The 16,664-nt window shown below is 38.5% G+C and overlaps 1 protein-coding gene across 1 annotated transcript in view; it reads left to right on the forward strand.

The window, feature by feature from the left end:
• The first annotated feature begins 3,257 nt into the window (after window positions 1–3,257).
• LOC110065882 (phosphorylase b kinase regulatory subunit beta-like) overlaps window positions 3,258–16,664 on the forward strand; it is a 31,300-nt gene continuing 17,893 nt past the window's right edge. Inside the window, exons 1-13 of the mRNA XM_020773049.2 lie at window positions 3,258–3,390; window positions 4,780–4,921; window positions 6,067–6,166; window positions 8,601–8,708; window positions 8,786–8,845; window positions 9,176–9,312; window positions 10,705–10,768; window positions 11,366–11,461; window positions 11,937–12,041; window positions 13,652–13,744; window positions 14,834–14,891; window positions 15,413–15,496; window positions 15,841–15,990. Coding sequence (XP_020628708.2) covers window positions 3,288–3,390; window positions 4,780–4,921; window positions 6,067–6,166; window positions 8,601–8,708; window positions 8,786–8,845; window positions 9,176–9,312; window positions 10,705–10,768; window positions 11,366–11,461; window positions 11,937–12,041; window positions 13,652–13,744; window positions 14,834–14,891; window positions 15,413–15,496; window positions 15,841–15,990 — 1,300 coding nt within the window. The 5' untranslated portion in view covers window positions 3,258–3,287. The remainder of the gene's footprint in view (window positions 3,391–4,779; window positions 4,922–6,066; window positions 6,167–8,600; window positions 8,709–8,785; window positions 8,846–9,175; window positions 9,313–10,704; window positions 10,769–11,365; window positions 11,462–11,936; window positions 12,042–13,651; window positions 13,745–14,833; window positions 14,892–15,412; window positions 15,497–15,840; window positions 15,991–16,664) is intronic.

Genomic DNA, 16,664 nt, shown 5'->3' on the forward strand with positions numbered 1-16,664 from the left:
AGGGTACCCAGTATCTCGCAGTCAACCTCGTAGCAACTTAGGATGGGATTTTCCCGCTAAAAAGCACAGACGCTTATCAGGACAAAAAGTTGTTTCTACACGTAATTTCTTCTGTTTTAACCGCTGCAAAAGCGTAAATATAAATACGTCTTTATTAGGTTATCCTTGTGTTTTCTGTTTTCTTAATGTCGGACAGCCCACTAGCCTGAGTCCGGAGAAGAAAAGGTAATAAATTTACTGAAATTCTGTTGCTTATTTGGATAATTAATTAAGGCTGGATGTTAGATCTAAAGCGGTGACTATTGACGACTATTCGTCACTATTCGCCACTTTTCGCGATTGTTCGCCACTATTCGCACTATTCGAGACTATTCGCACTATTCGGGACTATTCGCTATTCGCTATTCGCGACTATTCGCTATTCACTATTCGGGTTTTCCAGACACCCGAAGTTGACAGGTAATCCGGTAATCAGTAGGTGCCGTTTGTCGTAAACGGGATTTGAATAACAAAGAAACCTTTGTAGTCGTTACTTCCATGTCTCGACTCATTCCCGATGCCTACTCGTTTCTCTCCCCAATTTGCGTAAAAGTTAGGATGTTAGGGAAAAAGCCGACTGCCGTCTTAGCCTACCAATGCATGCTTTCGACCTGCCAGGCTCAGACGCTATTGGTGACACTTATGGTTTACAAGACCATCAAATCAAGCAACAATCACAATTACAACCACACACCCATTTAGGCAGGCTTCCCAAAGATTAGAAAAAACAGGGACAAATGTTTCAGTAAACAGTAAGTCAGTAAAAGGATGGTGAGGGAATTTAAGTTAAAAGCGTGTAAATTAAAATAAGCAATTTCGCAGTACGCGCTACGATGTCTGTATTTCTACCCCAACAAAAGGCACATGCAATTTACAATCATTTTGCATATGCCTCGTATACCATGGAATAGTCAATCCCCAAAGGAAATATCTAAATTTAAGTTAAGATGCAGTGGTGGCCTAAAATATGATGATGTTGATGAAAATATACGATTTAAAACGTCGTAACAGGGTGGCCAAACACACGCAACATGTTGCGCCCAACAATGTTGCGACATGTTGCGTCGAAATGTTGCGATCGTTTGGCCAGGGCTTGCAAATACTGGGCCAACAATGTTGCGATATCTTGCGTTGAACTGTTGCGATCGCTTGGCCGGGGCCTTAGGGTTATCTCAATTTTAAAAGTGAAGGTTAAATTTCTAGCAACTGACAGACTGGACAGGTAGAATTCCTTTCCCCATCGACTATTTCCATCCGAAAGGTGAGAGAAATGCCTTGGAATTCCCACGTGCACACGTCTTTTAAGTTAGGCTTATGAATTAGGGTTAGGGTTCGGGGGGAGTATCTCAATTTTTAAAGTGAAGGTTAAATTTCTCGCCACTGAGAGGCTGGACAGGGAGAATTCCTCTCTGCTTCGACTATTCCCATGCGAAGGGTGACAAAAATGCTCTGGAATTCCCAGGTGCACCTGTCTATTAAGTTAGGCTGATTAGTTAGGTTTATCTCAATTTCAAAAGTGAAGGTTAAATTTCTTGCCACTTACAGACTGGACTGGGAGAATGCCTTTGCGCATCGACTATTCCCACGGGAAAGGTGAGAAAAATGCCCTGGAATTCACACGCGCACGCGTCTTTAAAGTTAGGCTTATTAATTAGGGTTAGGTTTCGGATTATCACAATTTCAAAAGTGAAGGTTATATTTCTCGCCACTGACAGACTACAATGGGAGAATTTCTTTGCGCATCGACTATTCCCACGGAAAAGGTGCGAAAAGAGCCCTGGAATTTCCACGCGCACACATCTTTTAAGTTAGGCTTATTAATTATGGTTAGGGTTAGGGTTATCTCAATTTCAAAACTGAAGGTTAAATTCCTCGCCTTTCACAGACTGGACGGGGAGAATTCCTTTGCGCATCGACTATTCCCATAAGAGAGGTGAAAACAATTCCCTGGAATTCCCACCCGGGCACGTCTATTAAGTTAGGCTTATTAATCAGTGTTAGGGCTATCTCAATTTCAAAAGTGAAGAATAAATTTTTTGCAACTAACAGACTGGACGGGGAGAATTCCTTTGCGTATCGACTTTTTGAGGCATGGAAAAAAAAATCCTGAATCCGCTCCTAAACATTAATGGAATGATCCAAAACCCGACACATCACCGTTGCAGATCAGTTAGTGAAAACAGAATTTTAGTATAAAAAGAAGCTTAGCACTCCTGTCAAGTTTGTTACCTTACAGTCGGGTCTTGTTCTTTTATATTTCAGAACTCGATATATTCTGAGAAACATACTACGATTATCAGCTGAGAAAGGCCCGACGAAAGTTTGGTGACCAGGTTTTAACGTGAAAGTCGTGTTGTTGTCACTGGCAACTGGTTCTGTTTCCAGTAGCAACTTGCCCGCGGCCTTTGACATCATTAGAAGCAAAACGACGGCGTTATCAGTTCGGACTGGTCATTGGCACCATTAAGAAACGAGGAAAGTTGCCCGTGGCAACAACCGTATTAAGTCCAAAACTTCATCACCGAAGCTCCGTCACGCCTCACTCAACAGATAATCGTAGTAATCCGTAGTCTTGACGACAGCCGCGTAAACAAGTAAACCCTTGATTCATTTGACTTAACAAAGAGTACAATTTTCAGCAATGACACTTCTTCGGGTCTTCCCATAAACCTTTAAATCATCTTTCTCATTTTTCCTGAACGTAGGCAAATTTGGAGGTGATTTTTCCAAGAATATTTCGGAAAAAAACTCTGACTCACTTGCTTTCCTGAGCAAGCTTCATTTCAGCAACGCGCGATACATTTTCCTGCCTTCTCCGTAAAAACTAAAATCTTAATTTAAGATTTTTCGTGTTTACCTCAGCACCAGAACAGGTTGTCAGCTTTTGTTCTGGTGCTAAGGTAAGACGAAAAATCTTGGATTGAGATTTTAGTTTTTACGGAGTTTTCATACCATCGCTCTGTTTAAATCAAACTGAAATGACCATATCCTATAGTCGATAAAGAGTTTATAAAACAATTATTTCATTCGTCTTTGTTGGATAATAAACTCAGTGCTACGCGACTCGTTTGTTGTTTATCACCTCGTATCTGAAGTGGGCTCATTGTAGACTATAGAGCGTACATACGGACTTCAGAAGAAAAGTCCTGTCCAGTATTCCATAAATTACAAGTTTTCGTCTCGTACTCTTTGGCGAGGGGTGAGGTGCATAAGTCTCCTCAATGTAGTACCCAGATTACCATACGAGCATGAAAAAAACAAACATGGCGGACGTGCCACGGTCGAAAGAGTTGATACAAAAGATGGATGAAGAGGACAGGAGGGATTATCTGGATGTCTACTATCGACGAGGTAAGTGATAAGAAGTAAACGTGAAGTGTACAGCTAGTGCATTAACATAGGCCTGCGCGGAAACTTGACCTGAATTTGTGACAAGAATTCGATTCCGAAGGCCGAACCAGCTGGAACCACTGACTGATCGTTCATGTGAGTGATACTCGTCGTCATACAAGGGCATCTCTTAAGCTCCGCAGAGCTGGGCAGTCAGCTGGATATAGAACGCTCATGGCTGAGCACACGGTTAAGGACATCAGATCTCTTTTGAATTTGTCAGGCTGTTTTTGTAGGACCCATACCGAAACGATTGTCTCTATCAGGATCAGCCATCATGACTTGCATGTATAGTTACATGTAGAGTTAACAAATTGATGTCAGTTTTTCATGCGTCTGTCCTGTTACTGATCATGAATTTCGTCTTAACATTGTCAAAGTAGCTGTGGATCCACGAGGCGATAACCGAGAGGATCCACAGACTACTTTGACAATGTCATGACGAAACTCATTGTCAATAACAGGACAGACGCATGAAAAACTGACAAATGATAACAAATTGTCAAATGGTCTGCCCTCGCTGATTGACTCATCACATAAATTATAAATTCATGTGTCTGTCTGCTTATCGACAATAAAAATTAGTCAATGAGTGCACAAGAACTTCTGCAGTTATTGTAAAAAGTTGACTTGACAATGGTGTTGCAAGGCTTCTATCTATCTACCATTTAATTGCCTCCACTACTGAGATGATTCTTGCTTCACTTGCACGCATGCCAAACAGGAAGCTAGAGGTCACACTTGTTTTATATAACTGCTGAAAATTATAGAAATTTCTAAGATTTGTAAACAACAGGAAGAAAAAGAAGAATTTTGTCTCAGCAAAATTGATGAAAGCAGCCAAAACCTGGGAAAATTTTTCTAACTTTTGAAGATCTTTTCTACTCTGTCCTTCCAAAAAAGGAATGTCAGCTGCTATGTTGTGACACCACTGCACACATGCAGTCTTCTCTGTTTTGCTATCTTCTATGGAGGTTCATGGAAATCTATCCAACTCCGTCATTTTTTTACACAGACATCAATACGAAAGAATTAGTTATGTTTCTGTGAACTGCCGCAGGAAATAACCAAACATGGAAAATTGTATTGATGTGGTGACAACATATATTGCCACAGTAGCTGATATTGAAAGTAACCAGTGGAAATGTTCAAAATGCCATTCAATTCTGAAAAATGACCATGGGTTTTGGCTGTTTTCTTCAGAATACTTTGGAAGGAAAATTTCTCTTTTTCTGTTTTCTAGAAATCTCTACACTGCTTGTCTTATATTATTTCTAGCCTTCTGTTGTCCTTTGAGGTTATTTATTTCTTAATCATTTAATCTTATTATTTATTTTCTTTTCGATGCAGTGAAGAAACAAATTCTTCAGTATCAAAGTGGAAGTATTGGTCTGTTTCCTTTGTACACAAATAATGTACAAAATGAAGAAAGTCACGTTCGAGACAGCATTTATTGTGCCATGGGTGTGTGGGCTCTGGCACTGGCTTACAGGTTTGTAACTGTCATTTATAAAGAGTAAATGTCAGTGGCTTTGGTCACTCTCATAGTACTTCAGCACTACAAAATGAAACCCACATGGGAGATGCAAACTTCTAGTGAGTGAAAGGCATGCTCTTGTGGTCAGCATTATATGTATATACATGAACATTTACTTGAGAGGTTAGACATTTAGTGTCTCATTACATTTTTAGAAGACCGTAGGTAGTAGTTATGGGAAGCACTTGTACATGTAATATATGATAGACAAGCATCTTCTATATAGGAAGAGTAGTAATATTTAAGAAATATATGTAGAAAACATGTACCATGTTTCTATCGAGTTATAGAAACATGAGTGGAAGTTTGGGAGAACGAGAAGTGCTGTGGGAACACGAGCCGTAGGCAAGTGTTTCCACAGCTTTTTCGAGTTCTCCCAAACTTTCACGAGCGCCTCTATAACTCGACAGAAACACAGTACATGTTTTCTATTTCTTTTAGAAGACTCTGCAATGAAAAAAAGAGAAACAACTTAATGTTTATTTTGATCATCAAAATGTAAATTCTCTTTGCTCACGCCATGATTACGTCAACAGCTCATGCTAGCTCTGTGTTTCTATTGAGTTATAGAAACACGATTTTTAACCAATCACCACGTATATTTTCTTAGGGTTGTTTTCTAATTATTAATGCAATGAAACCTATTCAAATTTTGGACACCAAACAGACAGAGTATCACTGAGTGTCAGTATTATGGACCGAGATAGAGGTTTACAGGAATTCTAGTCTCCTCAAGGCCGGACAAAGTAGGTTGTCATGGATGTGTTAATGATGTCTGGAAGTCTTACATGTACATAATATTCAGTGACAGTCATTTCATTTGGTATTAACATAAACATCAGTCTGAGTAGATAATGCTATATTTTAATTTCTAATTATAATAACTCAGTACATTATAAAAGTATCCATAGGTCCCTTGAAAGAAATTGTCAATATCCATTGTGACAGTTAATTTGCTAACGCTAAGGTTACCTGTATACTTGGACCTGTATGAGGTCCTGCTAAGAATAAATTCTGAAAAGGGGCATGACTCATTATTTTATGTAAAAGAAATGTATAGTGTAGGGTAATTGCATATTAAAATATGCTTTCATTTGCAGACATATTGACGACAGCAAAGGCCGAGCATATGAACTTCAGCAGTCTGTTGTGAAATGTATGCGAGGAATCCTGTTCTGTTACATGAGGCAGGCTGACAAGGTCAGTTTCACCAGATACACCTGTATGTTCTAGACCGCAAGCTAATGAGATGCACGCTCTTTATGATATGCACCATTAGGTGTCCTCATTTGTTAAAAAGTCACCAAAACACACATACATGTATTAATGTCAAATATGAAGTAATATGAAAATGACATTTTGTGAGGCTCCTCATGAGGAGTATGCATCTCGTTAGCGTTCAATCCTGAACAAGTGCAGAGTTTCACATACTCTATACCATGTAGTTTATACCAACATGTACCAATCAGTCAGTCAGTCAACCAATCAATCAATCACAAAATGAAGATCATAAACTCTCCTCTTTGCATACATTGTGATTTGTTACAAACACTATCCCATATGCTAGCCAACTGTATTGTAATTCAAAAGTTTTGGTTTGAAGTAATAAGCTGGTGGAAAAATCACAGTGGTGAATGTTTGCTAATTGATGACTTGCGTATAATCCTAACATGTATATCCTTAATTATTACATCCTTCTTGGCAAGAGACACATCTTCCTACAAAGGATCAAATTTAAACCCCCAAGCTTTGTTCACTTTCTTGAATTTGTTAAAGACAAGTTAATTGTGCAAAAATCAATTTTATATTCTAAAGGCCAAAAGGCAAAATTTCTTTCACTATGGAAGCCGCTCCTCTCCTTACTGTAAATGGTAATAATTAACCGCGCGGCCATGGGCCAAGCGCGGTTCTAGGTTTACCCATGGTTTATTTTTTTTTTTTTGTCGGTGACCAGACGCAGACCTCCGCTCGGCCAAACTTTGAGTCACGCAATGTGTGATGTTTTTCCGCCAGAAGCTGTTAAAACATAAATACACGGACAATTTTACGGATATTGTTTTCTTTTTTGTGGGTAAAATATATTTTCTTTTCGTTTTATCAAAGTGTTGGATTTAAAGGGAATAATAATTACGCTAAAAAAAGGTATTATGTCAGCCATGGAATGCGCTGATGTTGCAGCTTTCACTTTCGCTACGTGACAAATACGATCGTGTTTACTTTGCAAGTTTATTTCGGCAGAAGCGACGGTCATTAATTTATTTGTAATTTTGTGAGTATTTCTTGTGGTTTTACGCAAATGAAGTAAATCCTTTGACGGTTTCATCGCAGCCAGTTCATAGATCGGAAGGAAAATTAAATAATTGCAAGCCAAGCAACGAACTTGTCAGAACGTGCAAGGATTACGTCATTGGTAGGGAAACAACCACCGTACTAAAGAAAGCCGTGGATAACGCAATTCTTGAATTATGTGACTTGTGTGACTTCTTTGCTAGCCCTTTACTCAAGGGAAAAAAAAATTTAATTTAATCATGATTTTTAAGAAAGAAAGCTGTTGTTAATAGTGTTCGTATCTTCATGCCCATACGTATCCCGAAGAAAGTTCCAGATTAGGACTATTACATCATCGGAGATTTCACACCGGTTACGACTGATGGTGCATTAATAGAGTTTGTGTTGATCAAGTAATGTGGTGTCTACAGTAATCAATGAATCATCAAGGATTGCTTTTGGAATGTACACTGCATTGCGACTGTAGTGCTAAGAAAACAGTTAAATTTTAAAAGCGCGGTTGTAAGATCTAACAGATCTTCTTGTTTAATATGCGGTAAGCCTCAAAGCAAGACTGGATATATTATGTATTAAGTGTTAGTTGTAATCTTACCTCTTGTAATGTAATTTTTTTAACCTTACGTTTTGTAGTGAAAGTGATGTAAGTGATGTTATGATAATCATAAAATGTTAAAAATCAATCAATCAATCAATCAATCAATCTAAATCAATCAATCAATCAGTCAATCAGTCAGTCAGTCTTTCAGTCAGTCTTCAGTCAGTCAGTTAGTCAGTCAGTCAGTCAGTCAGTCAGTCAGGCAGGCAGTCAGTCAGGCAGTCAGTCAGTCAGTCTGTCAGTCTGTCAGTCAGTCATTGAGTCAGTCAGTGGGTCAGTCAGTCAGTTAGTCAGCTTGTCTGTCAGTCTATCTGTCTGTCTGCCTGTCTGTTTGTCTGTCTGTCTGTTTGTCCAGTAATTGAGTTTGTTTGTATCTAATTTGTATCTTGCAAATGAATATAGTGGTTATTAAAAGATCAATTACAGGCAGCCCTGTGACAGTAAGTCTACATGTAGTGCCTTTGTGTTTCTTAGACAAGATGGCAAGAAATAGCGGCTCAGAACATGGGCATAGTTCTTCATATTTTGGATAACTATTCACTAGATAAAAGTCATTATGCAGCTAATCTGTCTTGGCAGACCCAATTACATTATCCACTAATTAAAAGTTAATAACTTTATCCATGGCAGTATATTGTATTCACATAGTGTGGGTTTCTGGTGTCATCCTGAAAGACTACTCAATCCTTCACGGTCCACTATGACAGTCACTACTCATTCATTTTACTGATTCAAGTTTTTTTTCCATAGGTAGAACAATTCAAGAAGAACCAGTCAGCGCACAATTCCCTTCATGTCAAGTTTAATGTCAACACAGGAGATGCAATATCTTCAGACTTAGAATGGGCTCATCTTCAGGTTAAATACATCTTACACTTCATACAATTTTGTATTTGACTAATAATTTGACAGAGATAATGTTTTGTCTATTTTAGATTGATGCTGTATCACTTTATCTTCTGACCCTTGTGCAAATGACTGCATCAGGACTACAGGTACTGACTAGTAATAACTTGAGTATGAATAATTTATCTTAAACAAATGTCATTCTTAGAAGTTTTTATTTTGTTTTTGTGGGTGTCTTCAAATTCACCCTTCAATTTTATTTCTGAATTCCATTGTCACATCCTGTTCTAAAAATTACAGTACTTTATTTTTTAGTTATTATTTCACTATGCTGTCTGTTTTTCCCATGCACATTAATGCTTATTTCACTACGCTGTCTGTTTTTCCCATGTACATTAATGCTTCTTGTAGATACAGTTACCTGTATACATGTGCATGTATGTAGAATTCAAATTAATGTTTCATGGCTTTTTTGACAGATTATTTATACCAGTGATGAGGTTAACTTTGTTCAGAATTTGGTGTACTACATTGAACGTGCTTATAGAACTCCTGATTACAGCATGTGGGAAAGAGGAAGTAAGGAAAATGTAGGGCACAAAGAATTGAATGCAAGGTGGGTTCCAGGGTACACGTACATCTGTAATGTACAGTTATGAGGGAGCCTTCAGAGTTCAGTGAGTAATTGGCAATGCATGAGGTACCAGATGACCCCCAAAATTGACATTTTCATCTCAATTGGCACCGTAAAGAAAAATCTGTTCATCTACTTTATATTCCAGCCAAAAGTCGTCAATGGCTGTTATTAGTACATTGTAGTTGTTAAATTTCAGAAGGCACCCTTCAGGGCTGTCAATGAGGGCGGTAACCCATAACATCTGCTACAGCTGAGTATGTGTGATGGTCCCTTGTTGTTACAGGTGAACTGGACTATAGTTGATACAGTTTACTCAAAAGGTAACAAGTTGGTTGCAGGTGTGAAGATCAAGGCTTCAGTTGAGTCAAAACTTAACGACAGCTCTGACCTTGTAGCGCATGCTAAACGCTGCTAGTACTTCTATCACTCAAAAGGAACACAAACTACAGTTATTAAGGCCAAGACACACTAGGTGACAAGTTGCTGTGACAGGTCTCTGCGACAAGTCTCTCCGTGTGTACTGCTTGCAAAAAAAGTCGCTGCGACATGACGCTGGTTCGGTGTACACACAGTGGTTTCATATAAGGGGTAATGTGAAATAGTTTTCTGATTCAATATGGCAGACCAGGGAGTACAATATATGACGCTCTCTCATTGGTTCATTTATATTTTGTCACAGCGACTTGTTGCTGGAAGTGTACACATGGTGTGACAATGCTGCTTTCACTAATTTTGTTGCTGTGATCAGTCACACAAATTCAAACTGGTTTGAATTCGTGCAACTGATTGCAGCGTCAAAATCTGCTGCAGCAACAATGATTTTCACGAAAATTAACCGTGTCACACGAGGTGAATTGTTGTGGGGACTTGTCCCCATGACGTGTCGCAGTGGCTTGTCGCCTAGTGTGTCCCGTCCTTTACTGCCACAAGTTTTTGAAACAAAATGATGCCAACAAAGAGAATTTACCTTCTGGTAATCACAATACCTGTCTTGTGTAATTTTACATTGTTTTTCCCTCAACGGTTTAGTAGATTAAAGAAATGAATAACTTTTTCTCCATATTTCTCTTGCGTTATTGAACCTCTTGAAAGTTGGGGGAACTTAAGCAAGCTGTATAAACTCTCACATGGGGCTAGTGTTCCCACAGCATTCCTCTGTCTCCCAAACTTTCACTCATCTTTCTATAAAACATGGAAAATGTTTTCTATTTTGTAAGTAACTTCATGTATGGCTACATGTAAGTGATATTATGATTAAGAAATACTTAACAGTAATATGTTACAATGATATTTTTTCATATTGAAAATTTATTGCAATACAAGTATATTAACTAGTTGTCACTGCCTGTTTAATATTGTTTGTTTTACCAGTTCTATCGGTATGGCTAAGGCTGCTCTTGAGGCTATAAATGGATTTAATGTTTATGGAATGCAGGTCAGTAATTTCAATTTTTTCGTCTTCAATGATAAGTAAGCCTACTTTATATATGGCCCTCACTGCCTGGGTCAAGTGTCAAACATGATTTGTTTTTTCCCTCCAATATTTTATTTTGACGAAACAAGTAACAATATCAATTGGTATTACTTTTAATTTAATTTCTGATTGCCAATATTTCATATTTCTTAATAAATTCTTCTAATCAATGGCCTACATGTACTAGGCCAGGAATCCCTAACCTTTTTCTGCTATACATGTACACTGTTCAGTATGTAAATTTGGTTAGGCTGGTTTTCAATTGAGTGTCGTAAACCCAAAACCAAACCAATTACTTACCAATTAGACTACTCAGCCAATCTCAATCTGTAGTGAAACCAAAACCAAAACCAAAACCAAAGTAATTATGCGATTACTTTGGACGCTCTATGGAAAACCACGCTATCACCATCCAGTAAAACTCATACTATAAATTTGTGGTTTCATAACTTGTATTTGTTAGAATCATGGGCTTGTGTTTGCAAAATCAAGACAGGAGTACAATTTAGTTGCTACCTTAAGTTTGTTTATTTGTAACTTGTTTTGTTCATCCCGCAGGGAACCTCATCTTCTGTTATCTATGTTGATCCTGATGCTCACAACAGGAACTACACTATCATGCATTCTATGTTGCCAGTGGCATCTTCGTCTAAGGTCTGATGATTTTCTCATGTGTTCAACCTCTTAAACTGACTCGCTGAAGCTGTTAACCTTTCAAGTTATGGTGTACCATAAACTACTTCAGCCTTGGGCTTAGACAACTTCGTAAGGGGGTTTTGGACAGATATATCCAGGATTGAATGCTAATGAGATTCAAATTCCTTAAGATAAGCATCACAAAGTGTCCTCATTGGTAAAAAGTCACCAAAGCACACAATTCTGTCAAATATGAAGTAATATGAAAATGTGAAATAACACTGCCAAATATGAAGTACTAATTTAACAATACTTGCGTTTAATCCCGGGCGTAAGTGGTTTTGGATGGGCTTTTAAACAGAGGGGTTATAAATAATCCGGGCTGTAAACTAAGGTAAACCTTAAACAGAACAATCTTAGAAATAAAATATTAAGTCGAAAATTATCGTTAGTATTAAGTTGCTTTGGTGGTTTCATTGCCATTTTTTAACAGGTGACAGATGCGTCGCTGTTGACAATCACGGGATTTCCAGCCTTTGCTGTAGGAGATGAATCTTTGTGTCAGCAAGCAAAAGCTATGGTTGTGGAAAAATTGGAGGTAGGAATTAGGAAAGAAGTTGTAGTAGAAGGAGACTTTATATCAGTGTCAATCGTTCTGGCGTTTCTCACACTTATTGGTGACACTAAGTAAGAACTAAGAAATATATATACAATTATTGCAAATCACAAATTATATATAAATTACTCAAAGTTGCTAGTCGATAAAAGCTCATCCCAAAACTAGAACATACTCAATTTCCTTGACATGCTTGTATGTTCACTAGTTAGCTCGTGCACAAGTAACAGTTCCTGCACGTGGATTTTTTCCTTATTTGCCGCTTAAAGACTGCTCATACTACGCTAAGACTACTCGTTAAGACTGCTCATACCACGTTCATCCTTTGTCAGTTTAGACAACAACACAGGACCCAAGCATTTCAAAGAATGCTTCCCGTACTTCATAGTCCTAAAATGTGGTTATAATAAAATTGGAATTCATTATTAGTTATATGGCTTTTCTGTTTTCTCCTGTACATTGAAGAAGTCCAATAAATACGGTACCAGGAAAGAGGTTTTTTGACAACTCGTGGTCGTATGTATAATGACGGGCCTCTATTTTGTTCATCAGAGTTAAAAATAAACACAGCTAGGATTTTTTTTTTCATAAACATGCAGTTTCAAAACTTGTGTTCTTTTAAAAAACAGTGCTAAAATGATTAGGCCTGGATGGGAGTGCTGTAATATTAGTTATCAGTTAAATATTTCGCAGTTGCTTAAAATTTCAACCCATTTCTCAGCTATCAAATAATTTGGCAGATCTCAAACTGATATCCACTACACTGTATCAGTTCAAAAACTAACAGTTGACGGCTGGCAATTCTCAGATGACAGTTCAAATTTGCCCCATTCCGACCCTCTAAATAGATTGTGACTCTCCCCAGCACACGGTCCTTTCGTTCCCCTCCTCCTATAGTGCCCCTTCTCCCCCCGGCCATTATCTCCACACTCTTACACCGTCCTTTCAAAAGGGACTGAAACTTGAGAAATACTAAAATCGTTTCAGAGGGACGTGCCAAATGTCTGAGCTAATCAGATCTCCAAACTCCGGTGGGAAAAACTAATTCAGGGACTAATTAATTGCATCATCTGAAAAGTAGTTTTACACAACGCTTCGGACCTTTTGGGTGAATTCATTATTATTCTTTTTTGGAGGTGGGGAGGAGGGGGGAGGTGAGATGTAATAGTCGTTAGTATAAATCTACTAGCGTTCTATCACGAATGCCGTTCTCTGATTGGCTACGCTACTCACTATCTATTCTGTGATAGTTAGTGAGTAGCATAACTGTGTGTTCTTGTTAACAAAAAATTTAATGACGGTCGCTTCTTGGCGTTTTTGAAGTGTCTGTAAAGAGGATTTAGATAAAGGTTTGAACGACTAGTAGATTTATACTAAACCAATTAGATTATTCGCTCTCTATTTCTATACGTGATAGTTGACGAGGGCGCAGCCCGAGTCAACTATCACGCGATAGAAATCGAGAGCGAATAACCTAATTGTTTAATAGTCACTACTAGGATAGGATGAACGGTCACAGTCTCTTAACGAAACTCATTTACTGTTGCTGGTGTCGATAATGTAAATTGCCTTCAATTTGCTTGATCTTACAGGGATTCTACGGACTAAAGCGCTTTTTACGTGATGGTTACAGGACTGTTCTGGAAGACAAAAATCGCAGATATTATGAAAAGAGAGAACTACAGGTAATCCTGTTAATTGAATTTCACTGCTTCAAATACTTCTGAATGTTAAGAGCAGCCCAAATAATCAACAAGGAAAGCGAAATTTCCGATCATTTGTGTTAGAGCAATTATATACATTATAATGCTGGTTTCGTAGAGGAAGCAAAGGCTCAATTACATTGTACTTTATCTCATTCTGCATGAGCGATAGTCACCTCGGCTGCGCCTCGCTGCCTGTTCGTAGAAACCTTTTAACTCGTGGTTCTTTGGATGAACAGTGAGACTACTGCGTAGTTTTCTCTAGACGAATAGTCAACGAGGCACAGCCGACTTTACTCATCATCACCGTCATCGTTATTGTCATCGTCATCGTCATCGTTATCGTCATCGTCATCGTTATCGTCATCGTCATCGTCATCGTTATCGTCATCGTCATCGCCATCGTCATCGTTATCGTCATCGTCACCGTCATCGTGATCGTCATCGTCATCGTTATGAAACAACATGATGTTAGGACACCAACAGTGCCAACTCGAGCTAGAGTTCACTGATAAAGTACAAGGACGAGTAGTCTAACTGTTTTAGTAAACACCGTGGAGGAGAGCTGTACAAAATCGTAAATATTACAATTATATTAGGTATTTTAAGTGAAAAGCAGGTAATTAACGCTACGCGATCGATCGTATTGCATCAGCGAATAGACATCGTTGAGGAACCAATCCGATTCGCAGATCTGCAATATACCCCCCGACGAGTGTTTTTTCTTTTACCTTTTAAGGCTACGTTTACGATTGTATTGCATTGGAGAATAGACAACGTTTAGGAACCAATCAGATTTGCGGATCTGCAATATACCCCGACGAGTGGTTTTTTTTTTCCTTTTAAGGCTACGCGCAAGATCGTATGGCATCAGAGAAGTGGACAACGTTTAGGAGTTCACCAATGAAAATTGCGGATTGCAGTATACCTCAAAGAGTAAAGAGTGTAGTGACCGCTTAAATACCCAAAATAATTGCAATTGTTGATTTAGGACTTCCCTACTTTATATATAGTGTCTAGTGAAACCATTGTTTTCAAACTGATATTTTGCTCTATCTGAACATTTCACAGATATTTGATGGAATAGAAAACGAATGGCCGATCTTCTTCATCTATCTTGCACTAGATGGTAATGTTTTTCATTAAAGTTAATCATAGGTACACGGCCTGTACATGTAGCCGTCAGGCAAACTGTGGTACTCAACGAAATCGATTCGTGCACAAGTTCACAGATATAAAAGCTCAGTTTTGTATTTACATGCAGTAGGTTAGCATCTTGCACCGGCAGTAGCTTAAATTTCCAGTTCTAGTGTACATGACTAACTAGTACGTGCGCAAAAAAGTCAGGGTCATGTTGCAGCTCTTGTAAGGTCTCACATGAATGGCTTGGAACCCTTTGAGAGGACAATAGAACAAACAACAGAAACAATGCCCCCTAGCCCTAAAACAATAACAGCTGCTGCAATGACGACAAATAGAATTACAAGTTTAGGAGAGCTGTTACACTACCGAAAAGTCAAGGCTGCTTCAAGAATGGGAATAAAGATTAGCTCCCGGTGTTGTGTAAAAATATAGCAAGTAAACTTACTGAGTTGCTAAAAACATTGGCTTATTGTTTTAAAAATTGCTTTCCATAAATTTTCGTTGCAGCTCTGTTCAAGAATGATAAAGAAACTGCGGAAAAGTACATCAACAAACTGCAAGAAGACGGTCTGCTTTTGAACAACGACACTGGTAAGATGTAAACTGTGTTCATTCTTACAGTGTTCAGTCAGTTAACCTACTCATTATGCAGCGGGTACGTTTGATGGTAGTTTGAATTAACAAATTGACGTCAGTTTTTTGTGCGTCTGTCCTCTTAATGATGATAAATTGCGTCATAACATTGTCAAAGTGGCTAAAAAGATGACAGCTGAAAGTTGACCTTGAAAACTTGCATAAATTAAAATTTTATCCGTGTGTACTCTTATTGATGATAAAAATGAGCCAATCAGCGTGCGAGAAATTAGACAGTTATTGTTAAAAGCCTATTAGAGTCATGCAGATTGAAACTTTTTCTTCTCATTTTCTCACTTTAGGTGACTTGATACCGCATTACTACTACGTGCCAAAAATATACCTGGAAAAAGAAAGGAAAAAGCCACATTCTCAAGTTCGATTGCCAAGTGACGAGGATGGCGGGCTTTTCCTCTGGGGACAGTCACTCTTGATCATAATGAATCTGTTATGTAATACTTACAACTCAAATTACCGTATAACAGTTACCACAATTGTACCTTGGCTTAGAGCGGTTTTCAATTGATTGTAGTAAAATCATAATCAAAGTAATCACTCTGGCCAATCACAAATTACACGGACAGTCCAGTAAACCGATCAAAAGTCAAACAAATGCTTGTAGCTGACACAAAGCGCGGGAAAACATGCGCGAGCGAGTCACGATTGGTTTTGGTTTTACTTCTAACTGGACGAGAAAGTGACATGATATTTGTAAACCAATCACAAAGCACAGGAAAGGAAAACCAAAGCAAATACGAATTACTTTTGACACGCTAGTGAAAACCGCTCTATCGATCAAACGTGTCTCTTCGCCCGGTCAAGTCTTCCCCGCTCAACACAGGTCAGAGACTTGACACAAAAACAGAATTGCAGACTCCTGATTAGTTGTGACTTGCAAAAGTTACAAAACCAGACAAGAAAGATTTAGGGACACAATACAGAGATCTGTGTTGATCTAATTTTCTCAAGAGAGGGGAGAGTTGAGCGTGCGAAGGCTGACATAGTTGCTGCTAAAATTTGTGACTAAAGTAAAGCATACAGGCCCCATTGACTCTTGTCCGTTTTCGTCTGAGAACGGAACATGTTTTCTCAGCTTTCAAACGTTTTGCGTCCACACCTAGCATGT

The sequence above is a fragment of the Orbicella faveolata genome, unplaced genomic scaffold, assembly GCF_042242905.1.
Source record: "Orbicella faveolata isolate gen_17 unplaced genomic scaffold, um_ofav_v1 contig_3, whole genome shotgun sequence".
NCBI classification, from domain to species: domain Eukaryota; kingdom Metazoa; phylum Cnidaria; class Anthozoa; order Scleractinia; family Merulinidae; genus Orbicella; species Orbicella faveolata.